The sequence below is a fragment of the Helicoverpa armigera genome, chromosome 28 (genome assembly GCF_030705265.1).
Source record: "Helicoverpa armigera isolate CAAS_96S chromosome 28, ASM3070526v1, whole genome shotgun sequence".
NCBI classification, from domain to species: Eukaryota; Metazoa; Arthropoda; class Insecta; order Lepidoptera; family Noctuidae; genus Helicoverpa; species Helicoverpa armigera.
Window position 1 is genome coordinate 6,083,120 of NC_087147.1, and position 27,343 is coordinate 6,110,462.

General features: G+C 34.6%; 1 protein-coding gene and 1 long non-coding RNA gene across 2 annotated transcripts in view; one reads left to right on the plus strand and one right to left on the minus strand.

Annotated features, from left to right (window-relative positions):
- The window catches only part of LOC110371420 (nephrin), a 251,131-nt gene that overhangs the window by 13,510 nt on the left and 210,278 nt on the right, over positions 1-27,343 (minus strand). Inside the window, exons 12-17 of the mRNA XM_064042317.1 lie at positions 10,578-10,714; positions 9,134-9,287; positions 6,896-7,033; positions 5,565-5,729; positions 4,919-5,077; positions 1,254-1,385 (exon numbers count right to left, since the gene is read on the minus strand). Of these exons, the coding sequence (XP_063898387.1) occupies positions 1,254-1,385; positions 4,919-5,077; positions 5,565-5,729; positions 6,896-7,033; positions 9,134-9,287; positions 10,578-10,714 (885 nt within the window). The remainder of the gene's footprint in view (positions 1-1,253; positions 1,386-4,918; positions 5,078-5,564; positions 5,730-6,895; positions 7,034-9,133; positions 9,288-10,577; positions 10,715-27,343) is intronic.
- Positions 8,132-8,860, plus strand: LOC126054487 (uncharacterized). The gene is made up of 2 exons (XR_010277917.1): positions 8,132-8,178; positions 8,434-8,860. It is a non-coding gene; the product is annotated as an uncharacterized LOC126054487 (long non-coding RNA).

A 27,343-nucleotide genomic window follows, 5' to 3' on the forward strand; every position in this document is an offset into this window, starting at 1 on the left:
TGATATAGGCTATATTTTATCCGGGTACAGTAAGTAGTTCACGCGACGAAAATGATACTACGGGATATGGATACACTTAATTAAAAGTATACAAAAGACTTGCATTGTTTATAGAAAAATACTATTTAACTAAATATTGCCACATATTTTAACAGCTAACCATTTTGTCACATCGCTCCCTAAAATATCAAATTACAATACCCTAACAATTGACCTCTCACTCCACTAAAACTAAAAACATTGACCCTATTTTTCTGCAATCAAGTGCACACATTCCATCGGTCGTAAGGGGTTCTAATCGAATTAATCGTTCAGGAACCGTCATTAACCTGCAAGTTACCATTAGTTAAAGAGGGTTTCAGAACGCTTCAATTTGTAACCCTTTGCAAGTTTGATCAGCACATTATAGACAATAGTTGATCAACAATTCTGAGTCGTAGTGGCCTAGTGGGCAAAGGACCAACCTCTCAAAATATGAGAGAGGTTCAATTTCAGGTCAGGCAAGTACCAATGCAACTTTGCTAAGTTTGTATGTACTTTCTAAGTATATCTTAGACACCATTGACTGTGTTTCGGATGGCACGTTAAACTGCAGGTCCCAACTGTCATTGAACATCCTTGGCAGTCGTTACGGGTAGTCAGAAACTAGTAAGTCTGACACCAGTCTAACCAAGGGTTGGCCGGGTAACTAGGTTGACGAGGTCAGGTAGGCAGTCGCTCCTTGTAAAGCACTGGTACTCAGCAGAACCCGGTAAGACTGGAAGCCGACCCCAACATGCTTGGGAAAAAGGCTCGGAAGATGACTTGATCAACAATTCTGTTTGGAACCAATGAAGGTTCTTGTATGAATTTTGTATTTAACTTAATATTATGTTCTGAGGAAAGCTGAGCTTTTGGTTTCACGACAAAGTTGTTGTTAATTAGGTCAGAGGTAATTTTCTTGTGGTATATTATTTTGTGAGAAGGTTTTAGAGATGACAATTTTGGCAGGTATCCTTGTAAAATTAAAATTTTAGTAAAATAAATTTTTAATAATGTTTTAATACTTCTAACCAACTTTAAAACAGAGATATGGCAATTTTCCTTCTCCATCAAAAGTAAAAATCAAAATGATCTTTGATATTAAATAATAATGTAAAAGACACGATTTAAAATGTGTATTTTAGCAAAAAAACGATTAAGGTTTATCCCCTAAACTTTCTAAGTCTGAGAACTTACTTGCAAAAAAAACTACCCAGCTAAAAAATACTTACAATGTACAGAAACGCTAATATTCGCGACAGCATTGCCCTGCGAGTTGACAGCCTCGCACGTGTAGATGCCCGCATCGTGACGCGTCAGTTTCGTCATGTTCAGCATACTGCCTTCTGATATTATCCTATCGTCTAGGAAAAAAGATAATAGATTAGTTAGGGTTTTTTGTGTGAGATATAGGAAAAAAGGAGTAAAATTTTCAATATACTAAACGTAGGAAATACATAATTTTAGTGGTAAAAACTGGAAAATGAAGTAAGCGAAGTACTGTAAGATAATTTAAGGACCACTAAACTAAAGAAAAAAGAAATGAGAATGGACCATCAAAAATATGTAATTGCCAATTTGATAAGACACGTTGTTTTAATTGATATAGCTGGTCATAATATTTAGACACCTTATATTGATTGCAACGCTTAAGAATGCCTGTAGGTTTCCTTTTCGGCCTTCTCTGAGTGAGAAAAGACTTTTATACGAATTGTACTTACAAGAGGTCTAAGATCTAGTCAATTCAACATTAATTTCATCAACATAATATTCCTACATTCTTATCACACTAAAACTTTACAAATTGCAAAAAATTGCAACTAGGTCAAATTCATTGTCATCAAGTGTAAACCTTTACTTCTATATAATTAATCGGTCCACATTTCTAGCCCTTGTTTCTCTGTTAGGCTACACCCGCATGGCTATGTTAGACAAATAAGCGTTTTAGGCTCATACATTCATTAATCATATTTACTCAAGTTTCGTGTATTTTGTTCGTATGAGCTAATGTGGGTAGTTTTAGTCTATACCCTACTGACTACTCATATTATAAAGCTAAAGTTGGCTTGAATGTGCTTATCTCAGGAATCTGGTGGTCTGATTTGGAAAATGAGTTTAGTGTTAGATAGCCCATTTATCGAGGAAGGCTAAAGGATACTTTTACCTGGGTGAGCGAAGTATTTCCTATAGGACGCGGATGAAACCGCTGGGAGAAGCTAGTATTAATTATATAACCAGGTAAATAAATTAGTTGGGAGAAGTCTATGGTGGCAAAAAAACTAGCCAGTTTAGATAACATTTTGTAATAATATAGGTAGATTACTATCTGATTAGCTGGTAAGTAGTTTAAATCCAAATAAAATACAGTAATTTCAATAGCACAACTAATAAAACTATCATTTCAGATTTAATAATGAATTTCCATCAAATATTTACTTCCAAAATATAATAAACAATTAAAACAGATACACTAATTAACAACAAACGATTTGCGGTTACATTAACCTACAGTTATTTAGATACTAAACCGCCGGCATTTTTGTACCGAAAACAACAGGGGCCCGATTCTGCTAAGTTAATAATGTCAAAATTTAATCGCAATAGCAGTTTTAACCTTAGCGGGCATTCTGCTACTAATATAAGACCAATCGTATTCCAATGACATTCGACTGGTCTGTCATTTGGTCTATACGGTAGTTTGCTCAACAATCATATTGCAATCGTAAATAATTTGCAGACAATATTATTCATAGCGGATCTTATAAAGGTCGCCGGAAGACGCTGGATGCAGGTCGCCTCCTGACGCTGGATGCAGGTATCTGTGGAGATCTAAGGGGGAGGCTTATGTTGAGCAGTGGACGTCCTATGGCTGAGATGATGATAAATATGATTCATTATTGAATCACAGAGACGGATAAAAACGTTTATTTAAAAGAAAAAATAGCGGAAAGAAAAAATGCCACATACGCTTTAATAGTAATGGAGTCGTGATTGGATCTCAGTCGGATGTGATTCGTATGTCGTTTCGAGTAAAATTAGTAGAATCGCGCCCCAGTTAACGGACCACAATCATTAATAGTTAGTTTAACTTAAATTGCATACCAAAGTGATAATAGTTTGTTTTCCAGCTTTATTACAGTTAATTACAAAACAAAGTTTGTTTATATCAAATGTTAATGGTGTTTTGTTAATAACTAAATTGTACGGAATTATTTTAATGGTTGAATGTTTGGTTACCGTTTTTGAATTATATTTGTACTTTATTATTGAATTGTAATTGATTTTAGCCGTGATTTACGAGTTAAACCACCTTCTCAAGTACGAGTGTGCGAGTTCAATTCTAGATCAGGTCAGTGCCAATGCAACTTTAGAAAGTTGTTAGGTACTTTCTATGTGTATCTTGGACACCTGTAACTGGATAAAGGTGAAGGAAAACATCTCGAGGAAACCTGGACTTTAAGTCTGAAATCACCAACCCGCATTGAGCAAGCGTAGTGATTAACGCTCAATCCTTCTCTGTATGAGAAGAGGCCTGTGCCCAGGAGTGGGACGATAAATAGGCTACCATATAAGTTTGAGGAGAAAATATCATAGAGATATGAATATTATAATTTTAGATTTCATTTTGAATGAGATAAAAAACACGTCTGCAAAAGACAATAATTAAAATGAGTGCTTCATAAAAGCGCTTATTCAGTTAATTAAAAGAAATTTCTAATTAGACCATTGTACCTAAGTTCTTTTATGTAAAAGAAAATAATTATTTTGATTACATCTCCAAATTATGTTTTAATTTAGTGTTCTGTTTGAAAAGAAAGACTGTTTGTTTTAATGGTTTTTTAATTTGCAAATATTTTTTAAGTACGTTTTTCGAAGTGATTATTTTGTTTTAATATATTTTTACAATTCTGACTACTTTCATTTTTAGACAAGCAAACTTTCGTGACAAGAATTTATGAAAAATATTAAATAATACAACAGTTTAAAAGTATAATAGTTTATAATTCTTAAAAGTTCGTTAATTGCCTACTCTTTTGCGACGAAACGGCTACAACGATTTTGATGAAATTTCCGATTGTGAATGTCTAGGTTAGGTTAGGTTAGTTCGGTTGGTAAAAAAATTGCTAGTTTTATATATCATTTTTTAAATTAAAATAAAAACGTTTTGAATTTACAAAATCGCAAGGGATATAGAGACGAAATATGCCTGACAGGTGAAAAATGACAGCTAGTTGTAAATTTTAAATGTCTAGGTCTCAACAGTCCTCTAAATATTTGTTACTTCAATTCTATGTTTGCACTTGAATAAATTGTAAAAAATACAGAAAAGTAAGGAATATTTATTGGGGTTTTGCGTTTAGAATCACTAATATTTCAGTATTTTGGATAGAATTAAATTTTTACAATATATTGTTGCTAAAATACGTGATCGTATTTTTTTTAACAGCTGCCAACTACAAAATTCATAAATCATTTGTATATTGTTTTGTTTCATTTGTTTATACACGGTTGCACTAGGTACATAAATATGTATCTCCTCCAAGCCATCATGATATTTTGCATCATTTTATACTGATTGCAGAATTAGCCCCGCTTATCAGATGATTATATATGAAATATGTATGGAGATCAGAATAGTCAGAGGTACAAAAAGAGATTCGAAGTTAAGTAAATGTCAGCGACATAAAACTAAACATATCACAAGCAAAAGCCACTCAATCGATTTTGATGAAACTTCATCATTAAATACACCAAAATATCATACCATATACCTACCCATTTTATTAGATTTTTTTTTGTAAATTCTAAGTAGTAGTCTTCTCGATATTTTTAAACCACAAGGTAAAATTGTTTCCACTGTTTTAAAACTAATCTTTCTAAAATATTCCATACTTACTTCCAGTACTATAAGAAGACTGCGTGATAGGCAGTCCGTCCTTCGTCCAGGTATACGTGATGCTGCCAGGGTTGCCATCAGCTCGGAGTACTATGATGAGAGGTTCGTTCTCCACTCCAACGGTCGTGTATGGCGTTGTTTCGTCGAAGATTGGCGCGTCTGGGGAGAATTGTGGTGGTTAGTTTTGGTGAAACGATGTAGTGAGTATCAGTGAAGTTTCTAAATGAAAAAGTACAATAAAATATGATAATTTAAACAAGAGATTTTCTTTGCTCTCTCTTGAATTTTGCGTGTCAGCTTAGTATCGTTTATTAAAGCAGCTAGATTCTTTAAGCTGTGTCCTATAATAGGGTCCATATTGTTTCCATATTGTTTTATAAAATGTACCACCTGTATAACATATGGAATGAGTGAGTATTGAAAATGAGTATTGAGTAGCTTTGAAATAAAAAATATCTATATGCATAAAATAACTGACTTAACATGTGAACTGTAAGTACATATTAAAGTAAACTACCAATGTTATCTTTCTGAAAATTTTCAATAACGTAGCTTAAATCAGAACCCATAAAAACCTACTTCTTATCCACATGCGGGAAGTAGTTACCTCAGAAAATTACTCTCAGAAAATGAGTCTAGTACTTACATAGAACTTTAAGCGGTAACGCGTCATGTACACTTCTTTGGAGCGCTTCATTCATCGCTTGACAGGTATACACGGCACCGTTCAAATCCTTGGTGATGGTCAGCTTCAGCTCGATGGTGGAGACTGTTCCTCCGTGCAAGCCTTTCTTCTGCTGCATTGGTAGTCCTGGGGAAGAAGGGGGGGTTAGATATTGTGTTTCAAAAAGGTTACGACTGTGATAACTGTCTGGCTATTACTTGTTTTAGAAAAAAACTTTTTTTTGTAATGAGTAGGTACGTAATAATGTAGTTCAAAGAGTTTAAAATGTTATGTTAATAGGAAGGATAGCTACAGCTGGATGGAACATAGAGTATTTTTATATAAAACTTTTATATTCGATTGATTTGATTTCTGGTAGTAACGAAGAATTTTAGGCTTTACCAAGTTTCAGATAAACAATGTTTGGGTATATAAGTCGAAGTAAATTATATGATTCCCCTTATGTTTACTTTTATATATCTATATCAATTAATAAGGATTGAAAGAGCTTATTCGGTCCTTTCAACGACCAACTGACAAAACCTATTACAAACAACACTCTTCTTAAATTAGTGTTTTTCAAAAGCCAAAGCCCACCTCCGCTTACCTTTACAACACAAAGTGCCCATTGCCAGTAGAATATATTGACAACTTACTAACAACTGTATGTAATATCGATTGGCTCGCACGGCTAAACTGCTCGTGTATATAGACATAGGATTTACATGCAAAACAGTGCAACTGTGGACATTGTGTCTAGGAAGATGTCGTTTAGCTAAGATTGTTGTTGGATTTATGGCTAATATCGCTACTTTTCTTAATTATTTTTAACATACAACTGGCTCGAATACCACATAATATGCTCTTAGGGACAAAACTAATACACATTATAGATTAGTAGGTAAATGCAATAGTAGGAGAACACTTCCAGTCTCATCAAATGTTTGGCTGCAGAATTATTCGCCCTGGTACCTAAAGGGCTCAAGAAGGAACATGGTGGGTTTTAGTCAGTAAGAGCCTGACACTGCACCCATAGCGGGAGGAATGATTTGAGAAGATTTCCCACAAAAGGAAGGAGTAGTTAACGTTTTTAGATTTTTTTACATCTGCTTGTCTGACCTTTACAGCTGCAATGTGACTTGGTAATATGATAAGAAATGTTAGCTTAAGATTATTTAGCTTCTGTCTACTTCTATACATAGCTAGATATAAAATGATTTAAATGCTTAACTAAAAATTTGCAGCTACATAAGGCTCTACAAATAAATCTTTCTTTCTTTCTAAACTTAATCAACTAATATACAAATACTCACCTTGCACTGGTATTCCATCTCTCCACCACGATAGTGTGGCCGGAGGGTTACTGCTGGCAGCGTCACAGTATAGTGTGGCTTCGATTCCCACTTTAAGCTCTTCTGGTTCAACGCGGACTTTCACTGCTTCAGGGGCAACTGTTAAAAATAATAAAATAGTTTTTTTTTTAATATTTAATATAAATATTTACACTATTTATAAAATGAAATAAGAATAGTGATGGTATATAACAGTAATGGGACATGATATGGATAGATATTTTTATCGATAACCATTAACCACATGTCATATAATCTGTGGAGATCTAAGGGGGAGGCCTATGTTCGGCAGTGGACGTCCTATGGCTGACATGATGATGATGACATGTCGATTGCGATTAAAACATTTTAACAACATTTTGTTTTTATTTTATCTTAACTAGGCTAATGGTAAATTCTATCATGTTGAAAGCGAAATTGTATCTTAATAAATACGTACAAAAGCATAAACAAACAACTGAATCCTTTGAAGTTTCAAAACATTTAACTTTGCCCTTAATTTCAACTTTAAGTATAAATGAATAAAGTTTAAAATAAATTGCCGAAATGATGTATAGATATCGCTTTCAGCATACACATTATGCGAAATTCAAAAGCGATTAATCATTGAAATGCCTAAATTTGATTCAATTCAAACGTGTATTGATGATATACATGTATACATTTATGTATATGTATATGTATACACCCCCTAGAACACCCCTCATAAATTCTATCAATATTTTATGAGAACATTGTATGGTAGGTGAATTTACGAAATATTTTTTTGCACGTCAGTGTAATGTGAATTCTATTTGAAATATCACTATAGCTTGCCATAAATGTTTCAGAATTGACGTTCCATTCGGGATTGTTATAGAAAATCCTATAGATATAAATATATGAAAAAATCTTGATTTTCAAAAAGTAGATTTTAAACTGTCGATTCAGAAACCCAAAACAATATTTTTTTAAACATTAAAACATAAATTATTGTTTGTATCAAAGTTTTAAGTTGTAGTTAAAACTTTTCAATATATTCTAGGGGGAAGTCCCGTAACGCCGGGCGGCACCTAGCGCCGGACACTCGTACTATTTAAGCGTGTATAAATCTGTTCGATTCAAAATACAAGTGAAAAGGGCGCGGGGGGCACACAGGTACAGGATCATGCGCCACCTCTCACCTGTGATGCACACGACCACGGCGGCAGGAGCAACCGTTAGCTGGTTGAGGTGCGAAATCACTGCGACAGCTAAATATCAATGTAAGTAATTCTAGTATATTTATGCATTTACATTTGAGTGGTATTCAAAGATAAAAGTAATACTTGATTGTTATCCGTAAAATGGTAGAATATAATAAGATTTTTTAAACAATTTTGCTAGGTACCACCTAATGAACGAAAATGTCTGTTCCTTAGCGCCGGACACTAAGTCGTCCCTTAGCACCGGACAGTAAACAGATGAATATTTCTTGTGAGAATTTACGTCATTCATTCTAATTACTTAATTTGTTTTAGATTATAGAAGAAAGAAAATAATTAAAATGGAAGACAAGAAAAAGAACGGATCCTGGGAGCCACAGAGCTTACAATCTGCTATTGATGAGGTTATGCCAAAAAAAGCGAGACAATTTTCGTAATTTGCTTAGAAGACTGGATCCAGTGCTCATCCTGTCGGGGGTGGATACGTGAAGTATGTGAAGACATTCTAGAGTGTGAAAATGGCTAAATATGCTGGTTATTTTGAAATTTCCAGTGCTAGGGGTATGGCGCAAATAGCCGTCCGGTACTAGGTGCCACTTTTTAAAATTACGTTTTTTGTTATCAAGGTTTGATTGATAGTATTAATTATTTTGGAGCAGAGGTTGCATTTTTGATAATTTAATTTGATTTCTAACTTTGTCATCTTATATAAATCATAATTTAATAAACATTTCTTAAACTATTTTTTGTTTTATTTATAAATAACCTTAGGTGTCCGCTACTGGGGGACTTCCCCCTACTCCTTTTAAATACCAAGATTTTCTTCCAACGGTACTGTTTTTGTAAGTAATGCTGTTTTTAGTATTAAGATCTCAACGTTCCATATACTCAAAAATAAATGACTATTCTTTCTATTCACCATTTCTCTCCACCAATCACTAAATGACTATTCTATTCAAAATTTCTCTCCACCAATCACAGCAGCCCATTTAAAATTTAACAGTCAAATACTTACAGTAAACGTTCAAAGTGACAGTTTCAAACAGTGGTATCTCAGTAGCGCTGTTAGTAGCTTCACATCTGTACTGAGCCTGGTTATCAGTAACATTGGTTAAGATGGAGATTTCGGCAGAAACTGAGCGTTCAGTCTGTTTTGTTACTGAATGTATCTGAAAGAGAATATTACGATTAATGTTGTAAAAATTGCAGGAAGCTTGAAAATCATCATCATCATCTACCGAGCCTTTTCCCAACTATGTTGGGGTCGGCTTCCAGTCTTGCTTTACAAGAAGCGACTGCCTACCTGACCTCCTCAAACAAGTTACCCGGGCAACCCGATACCCCTTGGTTAGACTGGTGTCAGACTTACTGGCTTCTGACTACTGTAACGACTGCCAAGGATGTTCAATGACAGCCGGAACCTACAGTTTAACGTGCCATCCGAAACACAGGAAGCTTGAAAATCGTTACTTCTATTATAAATGTGGAAGTTACTCTGTCTATAACGCCCAACTTACTACTATACCTAACTTCTAACCCGAGAAAAAATATAAGCTATTTTTATCTGGATACGGTACAATAACGGTTCTATCTGGAAGCGAGTGGAACCGTTGGTAGAAGCTAGTCATCTATTGTATAAAGTATTTATAGTCTTCTGTGGTAAATGGGTAATCTAAAACCGTTAGAGTTTTTCAAATCGGCCTAATAGTGGGGATAAGCGCATACAAACAAACAGTTTAATAAAATTAGTATGAATTTATGAAATGTATCCATCTTTAATTAAAAACACTTGAATTGCTTTACAATAAAACGCATCATCAAATAGCGCATAAAATAAACTACATATTCCCTAACAATTTACAATATTCATATCGATACTTGAATTCGATACTCGAATATCGATATCGGATCGTTCCACTCGATTTAACTATTCTTAATAGCGAAACAATGAGAGTATCCCGTCGAAATTTTGTAGCGAAATTATTTAGCTTCAAAAATTATTTTGTAAAATGTTTTTGGAAATATTGCTAAGGAAATTCGTTTTTATGTTGATGTAGGTTTATTTATAGATTTTTTATGAAACGGCTTGACCTTTTGTATCTTGTTTATGTATGCTTGGATACTTAAGAAGGCATACTTAACTAAAAATATAAATAGAGCTTGTTTGCTAATGTGAAGAACTATTGGTCTGGTTTAAAAAATATTTTAGTGTTAGATAGCCTATTTTTCTAGGATTTTCCTGAATAGTTTCCACGGCACAAGAGTTAAACCGATGATGCTTTATCAAAATGACATATTACATTAAAACTTTTTCAACAATTCCTATTACAGTAAATTATATGTAATTAGCATAGAACTAAGTAGTTTATATTTCCGCTACCTAAATCATATACTTACATACAGAGCTATGAATCAAGTCACTTTTTTGATAGATTTTTAATACTTTTCAAGTAACCCACCTTCTTATCATTCTTGAACCAGGTGAGAGTGGCCAAAGGGTTTCCACCGGAAGATATGCAGGACAGCCTCTGAACGGTGCCAGCGGAGAGGGTAGTTCCAGGGATGTAGCCCGTTATCATTGGAGCTGTTGGTGGGTCTGAAACAAATGATGGAAAGGTTAGATTATCATCAGCTTCAGATTATTTGATGGTAGTTTTACTTTATATTTCAGCTGCCTGTATTATGATGGGGGTTTTAAAGATGAATTTTCTTTCTGAATCTACATAAAACTAACCTATAACAGAATAAAAGGTATATTGCCATGCCAAATTCCACCTAAAGTGATTCAGCTTTTTCACAATTAACACAACTTAGTACGTAGTACGTCAACTAACAACTAAGTATGTAAAAGAAGCAATTTTTTTCAATTTTTAGAAGGTTGTATACTTGTTTAGCAAGATATGTACCTTATATGTATTTGTTTTAACTTCCCCAAAAATAGTTCATAATCATTAATTTATGTGAATAAAATTATAGGTTACGTAGTATCGGTGAAGAATTGCGATTTTGTAATTGGGACAAAAAAGCGCGTTTCTTTGTTTAGTTAGCTATTGAATTATGATTGAACTAGTCATTTACTCCGGACATGTTTGTCACATTGGAAGTAAACATTCACATAATTTTAATAATTTATAAAAAATATGTGCCACAAAAATGCGACTGCCATAAGACAAAAATCACCCATACTCAAGACAGTCACAAGTAAACACACCCTAACAAATTATAAGCAAGGGTCTAGTCACGATGTGGTGATTAAAATAATGGGCACAACCCTACTTTAGGGTTGTCACTAATTGTATCTCATATACACAACGCAGTAATTATACACTAAAGTATATTAGTTTTACAAAATGGCAACATTTCTGTAAGCAGGTTGCAGTGTCAAAGTTTCGTACCATAGAGAACAAAATGACTAGCGGAGGTGCCATAACGGAAAATCGTCTAAGAAAGTAGCGCGCCAAAATGCGGGGGACGAGGAATGTTACTGTTTTCGCCCTTAAGGCACCTTCTCTTTGGGCCCGACCAATTTTGTAATACCAAAAATCGTTGACAGAAGTCTCAAAGAAACCGAACGCGTCTTGTAAGTAATCGTTTTGGTCATGTCCACCGTACGAATTTGACCTAGAAGAAGGCGCCTGACCTACAAGCATTATTGGCATCTCCGTTCATCTTTCTATACTCCTAGTTTTGTTCCAAAGCCAACAAAATTATGCGTAGAGAAAGACCAGTGTATTCTGGTATATAATAGTCGAGCGGTTTTCAAAGAGGAATGCCGAAATACGTTGAAATTTCTATTGAGGTATAAATTATGCTCAATACAGTGGGGTGTCAAGTTATTCTGGTTTGTTTATTCATTAAACATTTTAGTAATAACCTATTGCAGGCTGTAGATGGTCAATTAGTGTGATGCCGTCATTGTTATGTACCTGTAATTGTGAAGTATTTAGATATTGATACTGATTTAATTGGAAAAATAAAGCATTTTACTGATCTCTGTTTCAAAAACCGCTATGCCAAATCATAATATGCATTTTTGTTGGGAGTGATTTTAATCTGAAATTACTTATGAGTTTGAGACTATACTAGCAACCCGGTTCTGACTACATATCATCACTACAAGTACCTATATGAAAACATTATCAAAACAAGATCAGTTTTTTTTTTCAAGATACAATATTCTTTATTTGTATACTAATTTTGTATATCGGGTGTGTCGTATCTAATCACATTAAATTAAAACTTTAATGTACTGGTTAATATATGTTGATTAGTACAAAGAAATAAAATACGAAAATTAAAAAGAGTAGATAGTAGAAACGAGAGAAGAGTAAACGAAAAAGAGTAGAGGTAGAAGTTTACCTTCTGCAATTTCCTTAGAATACATATTAAACCCCGCAAAAATCAAACTCGCAAATACCTCATCTCAACATTCGATGAACGCAATCACGCTTAACCTAACCCATCGAGCTTAGAAATAACCAGCCGAAATAACTAGAGATTTACCCTATAAATAACAGTTCTGTATCAGATAACGGTTAAGGTGATATTCTTGTCACGTGCGATTTGCAATCAGGATTCATGCGACAGCCCTTGTGGGTTATACGGGAGGATAATTTGTAAGGACACGCGGAAATTTTTACTATAAGTAGTTAAAACATTTAGTTAGGTTTAGTCAACAACATGATATGCAAACTTGCATATATTATAAATAAGAAAGATTTGATTTTTTATTTGTTTGTTTGACATGTATATTGTATAGGCTCCGAAACTATGTACGAACGCAGGCTATATTTTATCTTACAAGATGCGGATGAGCGACTATTTTGAAATATATTGATTACATTTTTTTACCTTTTATCCAACAAAATACAAATATAAAAAAGTCGCAAAACAATTGCTATAATATTTTAAAGTTAAATGTTTGATAAAGCAGTATTTTCCTTGTGTTATGTTCAAATGTATTCGAGGCAGCTTCCAACTTTACTTGATATTACCGAATGTTGAAGACTTACTTAGAAACTACACACCTACAATCAATATTCTAGCATAAGCTCTCAGTCAGTTCATCCTTATTTCTAAGAACCAATTCAAACCATTACATAATCATCATTATTTGTACGTATAAGCTCAACAGAGCTCAGAAAGCTGATTGCTGTATAATGACCGATATTAAAGGCAACAGTGAACGGAAGTCAACGTTTAATATATTTGTAATTATACACATACAATGGTGTGTTATTAGTAGGTAGTTTGAGAAATGCGTCACAGAAGGAAAAAATGCGTTTTTTAATTCTTAATTTTCGTACGAGTAAATTATCCAAAGATCTTTTTTGATATTGCATTAAGTAATGTAACTTTTGGTGACAATAATTATTGGACAATTTATTTATCAATTGATTAAATTAAAAAATAACCAAATAATGCATATTCCATTCGATATTTAAGTTAAAACATTACTCTACTATCCAAATATTTCTTGATGACACGTTAACTTTTACCATACTGAGCAAACGCTGCGATTTTAACCAAAATACACACCACTATGTTTTCAGAGGTCGCAAAAACGTGCGTTCCTAATTTGCGCCGAGCTCGTAAGCTGTTTTACGATACTCTACATTAACAAGAACATCAGACCAAGACAGGTGACTTTCAGACCTCCGAATTTCAGAGTTCATTGACCTTCAAAATTCAAGTATTTTTTTCACTACATTTTTCTATGAGACACGATTTTTTATCGCGCAAATTAAATGCATTGAGCATTTTTTGAAAGCTGCGAACTCGCTTTAAGAGATTTTTGGTGTAGGCTGTCAAGTGAATTTTGGAATAAAAATTAGATTTTTTATTTTTATATTATAATGTAAAGTGATACTTTATCTGGCGTGTAAGTAATGTATGCAGAAAATTCGCTGAAAATAAAATAAAATGCGTGAAAATGAAGCTCTTGAAATAAAATTACCAACACGTTTACGTCTTAAAATCCTCACCAAAAATGTTTTATTCTTCAGAAAAAAACATCTTTTTACATGTCTAAGACATTATTAGCGTCTTATTACGAGTACACTGTTTATTTTTCGCTAATTTCGCCATATTTTGAAAGTTTTATGGTACTAAAATATCATTATAATATTTTACGTAGGTATTGCTTACCTAATGATAAATCAAAAATCTAAGCTGCCACTTTACAACGAAAAACAAACAATTTCATTCCCAGCTTTTCATATTTATCAACCAACATATTTTTAATTAATCGTCTTTAAAATCTATATGAAAACACTCCACATATCATTCAACGAAGTAATATGTTTTTACCCACACAAGTACACCACTATAAACGTCTTCTAACTGTACTGAGATAAGCAAGAAAAGCCATACGAATCGTATCTAAGAGCATTCCTACATGATTAATGTTTTTATATAAACATACACACGTATATGAAGATGTAAGATATTATAATATGTAGGAAGTAAATGTAGCTTTTTGATTTTATTGGAAGAAATAGCTGAGTTTCTCCATCATTCGGAAGGCACGTTAAATTGCTGGCTGTTTTTTGAACATCTTTGGCAATCATTACAGGTAGTCAGAAGCTGGAAAGTCTGACAATCAGTCTTCAAAACGGGTTGTCCAGGTAACTGGGTTGAGAAGGTCAGATAGGCAGTCGCTCCATGTGGTACACTGGTACTCAGCTGCATCCAGTTAGATTGGAAGCCGACCGCAACATAGTTAGGAAAAGTCTAGGCAGATGATTTTCAACTTAAGTGATATTGTCAAGCTTAAAGTACATAATATAATATGTCATTTCAAAGTTACCCAAGTATCAAGAATTTTATTTCAGTCTTTCATTTTTCAAAAGTGGGCAAATGTCTTAACTTTAGTCTAGAAAATAGATTCTTTTGTATAGGTATAAAGCTTATTTACTGCCTAGACTTTTTTGACACCTTTCCTTCAAAAGGTAACCAAATGTGTCTATAAATAGCCTCAGGTATTACTTTGAATAAAAATGCCAATATTACTTAGAGGAATCATGTTGCTCCTTAGATATTCACGTCACAAGGGTATTTAATAGTAAACGCATTAGTCGAAATTGAATCTTATATGTTGGAGTTTAGAGTATATTATTCATTGTTTAGGAAGCTTTTTTGTAGTTGAAATCGTACTTATAGGAAAAGTATCAAGAGTGAACTAAATAGGTATGTCAGAAACTAGGTTAACTTAGCCTAGTAACAAGAATATTTGTTAATACGTCACTAGAATAATCTATGCTTATCGCAGGCAGGCAATACATGGGACCACCCACACTTTTTGATTACCTATGTACCTACGTGTGTGTTTTCTAGAAAAAAATGTGTATTTAAGCAGTTTTGAAACAAAAACTTCGGGGCCATAGTCATGGCAGCAAAGTTGTCTGGTGCAAGCGAGGTGGTCCTCATCGGAGACGTGAATCAGCTACCATATTTGGACAGGGATAACCTTTTTCCATTAAAGTATACCCGTCCATATCTGGTGGCTGGCATCACACAGGAGCTGCTCTGCACCCACCGTAACCCAATGGATGTGGCCTTCGCACTCAGCGAGATATACTCAGGTATATACTCCTCTAAAACGTCGCTGTCTCATGTTCATTCCCTGAGCTTGAAGGGTTTTACGGGAGCGCAAATACCGACCACCGCCCAGAACACCCTATTCTTGGTTCATACGCAAGAAGAGAAATCTTCTCTTATTAGCCAGGGATACGGGTCCGGTGAAGGGTCGCGTACCTTAACCATCCACGAGGCTCAGGGACTGACATACGACAGCGTCGTCATCATAAACACTAAGTCCAGGAAGCTCCAAATTCATGACAGCGTCTCCCACGCGGTAGTGGCAGTGTCGAGACATACGGCTAGCTGCGTCTATTACACAGATGACGCCGACGATGCCACTGGCTGTTTCATAAAGCGAGCGATGGACGCGCCAATAAAAACGGTCGTCGAATACAACCTCAAGACAGCCATGCAACATCGAGACTCCACTGTCATGTTAGCCCTACTAGCACTCGCAAAGTCCCTAGTCGCTAGCGGGAAATGAGACCAATCCCCAATCCGTTCCTGTCCCAAAATCGTGTTTAACTAAGTTACCAAAGTCCATGAATATAGTGTTAAGTATTGTGTAAGTAATAAAAAAAAAAATTCTGTATACATATATATATATAAATATTAAAATAAAAACGTAAATACGCGGTGGACTCACATAGTCTTAAGACTAGACATAAGTTGTGAGGCCAAGACGGCAAAAAATTATAATTAAATAAAAAAAAAAATGTAAATAAAAGCGCGGACCCTCAAGTCTGCGGTAAGGCTTTATTAATAAAAAAAAAAAAAATATATATATTTTAGAAGGCCTTTCATATAAAGTTAATAAAACAGCAAAAAATACACATAAAAAAGTAGTAATTCAAACACAATCCACAGTCCACTTTAGCAAAACTTTACAGCAACACAAAGCAATAAAAACAGGGGCATTTAAAAACACATACACAGCCTTTTTATGTACACACACAAAGTACATTATGGAGCAAAATTTCAGGGTTGCCACGCAACAATTATGGCAACACTTGCCCACTAGGGTTGTCACCGCAGGGTGGCAGCACTGGAGCAATTAATTCGCGCGATGTCCACAGCCTCATTATTTTAATGAGTAGAACGTGCCGGACGGGACAACCCTATATGTATAAAGGTTGGTATACAACGATTTCATTTAGTTAATGGCAGCTTTTTTTTAGTGGGAGATTAGATGATATGTTTATGACTTTTTTTTAAAATAGGTACTTAGCTATCTACTTTTAATTAAACACAAAAACACTATAATATATATCCTTTTTTTTAAATAAAGTATGAATGCGAAATTGGGCATAGATAACATTAATATGAGTAAAGTGATTGCAAAATTAAAAATCATTACTATTTAGGTACATTTAAGAAAATATGAACTGATTACTCGGGATTGTTTTTCTGCAAAACATTTATATAGGTCGACTTGAGAACCTCCTCCTTACATTTTTTCATCGGTTAAAAATAACACTCCCTTTATTACAATTACAATGACGCAAAAACTAAAGTATGTACCACCTTTAAAAACCCTATAAATATACCTTTACATAATCAAATAACATAGCTACAAAAACTGCCTATTCAAAACAGCATGAAAACGTGAATGTGTACAAAAAGCGTTGTATACACTCACGGGGCAAAAACGACCCCCTTTTGACCCCCTAAGAGGCAAGGGGGTCAGTAAACAACATGTGAATGAGTTTTCGCAACGTCACCTTGGCAGTGGCCTCCTAAAATTGTGAGGCCTAAGTTTTGAGGTATAGCGAGGAGAAAATAATTGGATACACCTGAGCAAAAATATATAATTTTTTTTCCTAAGAAAGATGGTCCTATATAAGTTATTTATTTCTGGTAGGCAAGATTACCCACACACCCACATTTTTTGAGGGTTTATAAATGACTTCGTTATCCGAAGTATAAAATACATAATTGATATTTTTGAGTCGTTTACAATAACGTATGTGTAATGTATGTATAGGTTGAGTGATTTACAAAATAAAAGATCTTCGCCACATGTGGAATATTTTATCTGCTTTAACCGAAAGAAAAATCAAGTCATTACTTTTTCCACTAAGAAATAAATAATTACAAAGATTTTCAGCCCAAATTGCCCTAAAATTGACCCCTTAACTAGAACAAAATGACCAACAAAACACCAAGTGCTAACCACATAATGTGTTTGTTTTACACTCAAATTAAGATAGTGTTTATCAGCATACGTAAGCTTCCTGGACCTATCTGCAAGTTACTGGCCACGATACATACGTTTGCTAATCTGTTAGCTTTAGGCTTAAATGAGTAGATGAAGCGAGGAAAAGTGGGTGTTAAGGAAGATTTTGGGAGTTGGGTAATGATATACGTAGTTTGGAAAGAGTAATTTTCGAAATTGGGGTGAAAGGGGGTCATATCAGTAATTTTGTGTATTTGGAATTGTATAGTTTTAGCTTACTTTTACTTATCAGTCAAGTAGGATATTTTAAAAGAGTGCTATTTTATAATATTATTTATTAATTGTTCTTATTTAATTTTACAAAGTATGCCAGATAACGATTGTATGTAGATAAAAAAGCGTAATTTGAAAACATGCTTTTAATGCTCTACATTATGTATAAATAATATTTTTATCATTGACCATTTTCCCCCCAACACCATACCCACTCAATAGCATTAAAAATATAGTAAAAATCATTTGGTGCTTTTCCTAAAATTCCCAGATTCCCGCTAATCCCCAACCCCTTACACCATCACCTTAAGAAATGATTAATATAGGGTAGATAACAACTTGGCTACTCTGCTCAGCATACGTTGAATGAAGCTTGTATACGAATGTTTGCTCAACGGGTGGACCTTGAAAGACTAGGGCCTGCTAATTTTGGACCTGTTTATATTTAAGCAGTCAAGTTTCTTGGATAGAAGGCTGGCTGTCAAATCATAAAGGAGATAGTAAGTAAGCACGATAAACATGATTTTTAGGGTTCCTTACCAAAAGGGTAAAACGGGACCCTATTGCTTTCGGTCCTCTGTCCGTCCGTCCGTCCTTTCGTCCGTCTGTCACCAGGCTGTATCTCATGAACCGTGATAGTTAGAGAGCTGAAATTTTCACAGATGGTGTATTTTTGTATAATAGATGTATAATGGTACGGAACCCTTCGTGCGCGAGTCCAACTCGCACTTGGCCGGTTTTTATTGAACCCTTTTTTGTAGATTCGGAAAATTATTGAATGTTGATATTTGGGGCGGAATTGGCTGTTAGACTTTTATTTCCACCCATTTACTGAGTATGTGCCTTTTGATGTCCTACTTGTACCAAAGTCGCGGTAATTCATTAAGCCGTTGTAGAGCGAGATTCAATAGATTTTCTATTTTTTATAAGTAGCGGTACAAAAAGTTTTTACTTGGACTTAGTGGTACTTAGATATGTGTAACATCTGATTTCACACTGGAATAGTAATTGTTTTAGACACCAATCAGACTGTCAGACTGACCCCTCCAGGTATATACAGTTAGAAGGGGATTCAAATCTGCCTGGAGGCCGATAGGCAATTGACTACCAATTTGCGAAGCGAATCAGTAGAAAGAATTGTAATTAATAATCACATGATAACCAGAGTATTATCTTCTATCATTTATGTTGAAGTACTAATATTTAAAAGAGGAATACGTGATCAGTTGAGATATTTCTAAATGATAAAATTGAAACACTGATTTTTATATATAAATCCAATAGGATTAAAATTATTTGTACACCATTTTCATTTGGTAGAACATAGAGCTCTGACATGTTTAATTTTAAGACCTCTTTGTATACCTATGCTCACAAATAAATACATTGAATTGAATTGAATGATGTTTGTACTTTAAAAGCTCCTAAACTACTGAACAAATTTGAAAAATTCTTACGACTGTTAGAAAGCTACATGATCCCAGATTAAAAGGTCAGTATTTTATCCGGGTTTGAAGAGTAGATTCCATAGTACTTGGCTGAAAACATAGCGAAAAGCTTGTTCACTAATTAATGACGCTTTGTATTAAAAGAAAAAAGAATTATTCAGCGTAGAAACAAGACTAACAGGCATTTAATTAATTAAAACAATACAACAGTAAGAAGAATGAAGCATAGTAATAAAATGATAATTATTCCTTCCACAAAACAAACAGTATAGTGTACAGAACCTAATAAAACAATGAGGAACATGAAAAGCTTTGATCTCGATTCCTTTACACAATTAGTGAGGGACTTAATTTAAATTACAATTAGTCGTACTAAATAGCAGTTTCTGTGTTATGTAGGCGTGTTTTAAAAATAACAGAATAAGGTCTGCTTGGAAAATGAGCGAGAAATGATAAGAGATTTAGAGATTGTTATAAGATAGAATAAGATTCATATTTCATGTGCTGATGTTGAATTTTCTGAAATTACACGTGTCGTTTCATTGTAGTTTTCAAATTGGACCGGAAGCTTTCTAAGATAGGTGATAGAACAAACCAATTTCTTCAGCTCTTAAATATAAGTAGGTATAGCTAGGTATGGCTTCTATAAAATATTAGTAGGTCTAGATAAATTTGTCAATTTTCAAGACACTGTTTCGATTTGACTTTTTTTACACCTATTTTATCAACCTCCAGATAAATAACCAACTATAAAATCTACGATTTTCACGAAATAAATACACTTTTACAACTCTGAAACCCTAAAAAGCTATATTTTACATACTACCTACACAACCAAATACCTCTAGGCAAAACCTATTCACTGTAGCCCGCCATTTCATCTGACATCGCGACCTGACCTCAAAATCCAAAATGGCGGCGAATTAAACATTCAACAGTTTCCACTAGCGTTATGTTAATGATAAACGTAAAATAACAGCTTTTAGAAACGTCACAAAAAGGTATATTATTAGTTCCTTTACAAAGAAGGGCTGTGTCAACTTGGGGCTATAGCAAATAGGGGATGTTTGGCTACTCTGGGCTGGTTTATGCATCTGTAATGTATGGTAGACAGTTTGGTAGGTAAAATGTCGCATGGATTCGGCAATAGAATGTTCTAGATAAGTTTGGCTTTGTGATGCATTGAAAATAATATTTTTTTAGATGTTACTGTACATTTTCATCAATTTCTTTTAAGTTGGTTGTATTTTTTTGGACACATTTTAAGTTAGTAGTTATACAACGTGTTTAGTTCACAAATTAAATAAACCCAGATTTGCAAATCCCTAAAGCATTCCCACTGCTTTTGTGTTATTCCAAATATGCTAAGCAGTGGAGTTTTTCCACAACTTTTTCTCAATTTTAAACTAAACACACACTCCCCCCTTTTCCCCTACCCGCAAAAACGTGGTACGCAAAACTTTAAACCACTAAAAAAACGACAGCATAAATCCGTTGCTAGAGGGAGATAGCAAGCTAAAATCCAGTGAGAGTGAAAGGGACAACAGGAGCAGTTTAAAAAGCTGTTTAATCCGACCTAGGGTTTATCGCTTTAGGCCGACGGAAAAAATACTGGGTGTAATGAATTTAAAAAACGGGGTTCCGTAGGTATTGATATTTTTAGTAATTGGTTCCCGATATCTGATCAATATGCCCGTGATTTTGATCAAGTTGGGCTCATTCTCAGTACCTATAACAACAGTTTATTAATGCGAGATGAAATTCTTTAGTTCCAAAATTCTCTCTATATGTACTCAGAAAGGTACAAAGGTTCACTGACTTTTGCGCCGATTTTCAAACAATAAACCAAAACTTTAATTAACATTTCACCTTTATTCAACATTTACATTAAAACTAGAGCAATTTATCCTCGTCAATTTACCTTTACTTGCCCTCCCAATATATTATGTATGTTTCTAAAACTACCACAATGGATTACACAATTTCCCCGTTGAACCCCAAACGGTCGTGACGTCAGCTGCGTTTCCGGTTCCGCAAATATTATGATAATTCGCATAGACCGGACGTTTTGTCCGTTGTTTATATATGTTATAGTTTTATTATTTAAACTAGCCTCTGCCAACGGCTTTACTCAACTATTTCGCGCACCTGGATATAATTAGCCTACAACCTTCCACCGATTAATATCCTTAAACTCAAAAACATTCGTTTTTTGGCAGTACAACATCTATAGATACTAATATTATAAAGCTGAAGAGTTTGTTTGTTTGTTTGAACGCGCTAATCTCAGGAACTACTGGTTTGATTTGAAAAATTCTTTCAGTGTTAGATAGCCCATTTCTCGGAGAAGGCTATAGGCTTCTTTTTATCCGGGTTCGTGCAGTAGTTTCCACGGGATGCGGGTGAAACCGCTGGCAGAAGCTAGTTAAAATATACAAAAGACAGCCCCCATAAACGCCCACCCTTCACCACTTCCTATGTGTTTTTGCTGGGAAGAAGAAGTGGCGCAACAAACTCCCCAGCAACACACGTCTGTCTGTAAGCTATATTACACTGAAATAATTTTTCATTTGGATTGGTAGTTCCAGAGATTAGTTCGTTCAAGTAAACAAACATATAGTTATCGGCACGAATCTTGAGCTCTGACCTACATCTGCGCAGAAGTAATTTATTAGCAAAGAACCAATCCCGAGTGACGGCTAAGATGCGATGCAGTGCGGGCCAATCACCGCTTTAGCCCGCCCCCGCGCCTCACTTCATACCACAAAAGGGACCCAATAAATTACTTCCGCGCAGGTGAAGGTCAGAGCTCAAGATTCGTGCCGATAACTATACGAACAGACAAACAAACTTTTCAGTTTAATAATATTAGTATAGATATGTAGTATACTCAGTTGTCCAAAACCGTTGGCTATTTCATACAACAGGATTCACTGTTCACTGGGTTTTGGGTTTATATCAATAGCCAAAAGGAATGTTTTATTTTTTTTTGTTCTGTTTCATGTCCGGGAATATCCGATAGTATTGTGTTTTGATCTAAATATAGTTTCAGTTGTAATCCTTACTTTAATATTAGAAATACGAAAATAACTTTGTCTGTCCGGCTTTCAAGCCAAAACTACTTAATATTTTTAAATATTATTTGGTACACAGTTAGTCTAGAGGTGGAGAAAGAACATAGGCTATTGTTTTTATCCGGGTGTACGAAGTAGTTACCTTGGAATGCCGTTGGCACTGAGCTAACTGCTCTATTCAGCACAATTTGTGTTGAAATTAAGTACCTACATATGCTACTATTTGAACTATGTAGTGCCTTTTATATCCATTATCAGATATATATATATATCTATTTATATTGAAAATATTAACAAATTAAGTATCTTGATTAACAAGACCCACTAAAATAAAACCCCCTAAACCCAACACACAATGCTAAAACAATTTCAGTATTAAGAAACCGGGTTTCAAAGATCGTAACACCACATACGATTTACAAAGCGCCGGCTTGACCACAACGGGTCCTAAAGGGGTCTAACCCGCCTAGAAATGATTTAAAGGGTAATCTTAGTTACCGCGAGTGCGCGAGGGTTAAGACCACAACTGATGGAGGGCTGTACTTGTGGGTAGATTGTACCATGGTCAAGGAAGGTTTTTATAGGGTTAAGATGAAGAGTTTATGGTTTCTCAGATTAATTAAATGGGTTAAGATTGGCTTTGTCTCTTGTGTTTTCTAAAATGGGTCAATTGATTTTTATGAAATTATGTATGGAGTTGTATGGTAGTTAAAGTCGATCTCAAGATGCATTTATCTGGATTTTTGACCGACTTTGAATAAAAATGGTATTAAGGAAACAAACTTGTTATGTGGTGGCTAAAAACAGACATATTATGTAAACTAATACTAGGTAAATAATAGTTGACTATTGTCTCTATCAACATAAATAAATGAGGCTTGAATGAATGATTTCAATAATTTTATAAGTCATTAAAAGTAACACGAAATAACAAGGTATAATCCAAATTCACAAACAAAACACCGCCAGCTAAATACTAAACTAAAAATATGTAATATCAAAACACAACACTAACTTTTAACTTGAATAAATTCAACGAATTTAACTGAAAAAAAAAACTTTCACAAACCGCATTCAGCTCGTAACACGAAATATCGAAAGAATTTAAAACCTCAAACTTCCACACATGGACTGAAAACGGAATTTTCTTTCAAAAGAAAATACTGAAAACTTGTTGGCTCGCATTTACAAAATATTAGAGTTCTCTAAAAGTACCTTGCGCACTGCAAACTTTTAGTCGGCCGATGGTTTGTTTGGGCTCATAAATCAGTATGAAGATGAATGGTAGTACGCACATTACAAAGATCAGGTATTTAGCCGGTATCAGACCGACTGAGAACTTTGATTGGAATAAAGATTTCCTTTAAAAATAATGTTTGCTTATCATAGGACATGAAGCAGAAGGGAGTAGATGTAAGTATGGGCTGCAGGTTGTTCGAAAGAGATACCGCGGCCCTGGTACATAAAAGGCCTATGACGGAACACGACGGTTTTTAGTCAGTAAGAGTCTGACACTCCCTCACCGCTGCTAACCCACAGCGGGAGGGGTCATTTGATGATTTTTGACGTCGTTAAAAAAAAGGATGTACCTCTAAGTATGACGTCTGACAGAGAGGAATGGAAAAAAAAGACATTTTGCGCCGACCCCAAATGACTTGGGAACAGGACAGGAAGATGATGTTTGCTAATCATTCTGGTCAACTGTCGAGCGACTATTTAGTCTACAGTGTGCTACTTTTAGAGTTTTCTAAATCATTTCGCAAATAACTAGAACGTTAACATTTCCAATTATTCTTATAAAGGGTTTTTCCGTTTCAATGGAGGCTTCTAAAGGTTGGTTTTGTAAAGTAAAAGGAATTTTATAGTATGAACTTGCGTTTATAGAGGTTCGGTGAAATAGTTTGGTGTATTTAGTGTTTGATAGAGGTGCTACTTAAGTGTGAGGCTTGGTAATTATATAATAAGTTAATCATTGTTTTGTTAAAATAATTAAGAATGTTACTGTAAGATGACGGCATACAAAAAATATGGATGCGTTTTTAAGAAATAAAATTGATTGATGCCTTACTTAAGAAAATCGTAACTTAAGACTTACTTAACTTATTCTGGGTTTAAAACTACTTAATTTTAGCCACAATAAATCATAATTGTGTCAGATATGTTATCAAAGGCTTTTTCTACTTTTAAGCAGAAAGTGCCAAGTTCACCATGCTTGATGAAAGTCATTTCAGGCATATTTTTTTGATTTCTTCGGATACTACTACAGGGAACATTTTTGTTTCTATTTTTCCATATTTTTTTCCACAAAAACCTGCCTCCATATACCAAAACTTGAAGCCCCCACAGCAAAATATGTCCTCTTCAAATATTCACCCTGTATATAATATACAGAGTTTCTGTACATAACACGACAACATCATACTGAGTACCACTACGTTTTCAAGTCACGTATTCTAAGGGTTTCGAGTTCGTATTATAAAGTCAAATAGACTCCTGATGAAGTTTCATGTGTGGAAAAATGGTGGAAAATATGCGGGTAGGGTTGTAATTGTTGTTGTAGCGTTATAGTGGTTTTAAGGGACGGGAAAAGTATGGTAATTCTATGGAGTTTGTGTTGTTATAAAGTTTTGTTTGAATATGTATGGTAAAACATATTTTTTTAAACGACTTCTATAAAAAGAGGAGGTGGGAGTGGAGGCTCAATTTGGATGTTTTTTTATGTTTCTTTGCATATATCTCGGTCGTTTACCAATCGATTTGAACAGTATTTTTCTGTCTTTTTTGAGCTCGAGTTTTCAAACAGTGAATATACAGATAAAAATAACGATAAGATCAACTGCTAAGCTAGATTATTAGGTTTGAATCCCGGGTCGTAGCGTCAGTTATCACTCTCGTTTATTACCCAAAATAGCAGAATGTTTTTAAGTGAAAATCTAGACATTTTCATACATTTGTTTACATCGAATTCAAACTACAATTTCCATCAACACAAATGTACTATTCAAGTACATAACCAAGACAGTTTGGCTAACCATAAGCTCTCTGTGTAATTCGCAATAGTCCAGAAGACTGTTGTAGCTCAAGCAGTGACATTTAATCCTAGTCTGAGAGTCTTGTCATAAATTATTCCCTTTATATTTACAAGTACATTTGATGTTGTAATTTTGTGCGGTGGTAAGTGTTTCGTAAATATAAAATTGGGTTTAAGTTGTGTCTGTTTGAGAAATGGTTTAACCCACTGTTGGATTTTGAAGGTTCATTTATCAGTGTCTATTACTGTAAAATTATTTTGATGATCAAGAGTTGGTTACAAGTCATCATACTCATCATCCTCCGAGTCTTTTCCCAATCATGTTGGGGTCGGCTTCCAGTCTAACCGGATTCAGCTAGGTACCAGTGCTTTACAAGAAGCGACTGCCTATCTGACCTCCTCAACCCAGTTACCCGGGCAACCCGATACCCCTTGGTTAGACTGGAGACTGGTTATCAAGAGTTGGTTACAGGTAAAGGACATAATATAATTATCTAGCTTCTGCCCGCGGTTTCACCGGATGGTGACAAAAACCTATGTCCTTCTCCTGGGTCTAAGATACCCACCCTCTAATTTTCAGCTTAAACGGTTCAGCCATTCTTGAGTTGTAAAATGCGTAACTAACACGACTTTCTTTTACACATATAGAGTCAATATTATTAACTAACAATGCAGCCTTTTAAAAAACGTTATAACTTTCAGATTAGCCGTTATCCCCAATTTTTCAATATCAATAATTTCCTTAAAAACAAACCCTGTTTAAAAAGCGATCCAAACTTTCTTCAGATAAAATAAGGTTCTGACACATTTCTTATTAGAAGTTCTGAAAAATTTATCCTAAAACTTCAAGTTGGTATCGGTATACACCTATATACATATAAGTGTAATAAAAAACCGTTCAAGTGCGAGTCGGACTAGCGCGCGAAGGGTTCCGTACCGTTATTTATAAAACGGACAAAAAAATCACGTTTGTTGTATGGGAACCCCCAAAAATATTTATGTAATTTTAGTTTTCAGTATTTGTTGTTATAGCGACAATAAAATACATCATCTGTGAAAATTTCTGCTTTATATCTATCACGGTTTATGAGATACAGCCTGGTGACAGACGGACGGACGGGCGGACGGATGGAGGAGCGAAAACATTAGGGTCTCGTTTTACCTTTGGGTACGGATCCCTAAAAATATATGTTTGTGTGTATATCAATATGCTTGGGGCTTGCTTCTGGCAATGACAGCTCTCTAATCATATAGGTTTTTGATGGAAACTCCTTCGTATTTGCTTAAGCCATAGATTATCATATTCGGTACGGTAATGGAATTTTCGCATTTATATTTTCGTTGATAGAAAATCTTTACTTCATGATTTGTGAGGAGTATTTGGAACGGATAGACGCAGCGCAGTGTAATTTGGTGTTTTTTAAAAGCTTCCTTTTATCATTTTATTACAAATATAATTGCCTAGTTGCAAAAAGTATAAATATTAGTCTAGTAATATTCTATACCTAATGTATGAGTGTCTATTAATCGTTTTACCTTTAGAATTTGGCATGAAAATACATCAAAACCTAAAGAACAAAACAGAAGGTACACTTAATATTCTTTAGCAAGATGATAAAAAATTTGAAAATTCTTTGTCCTT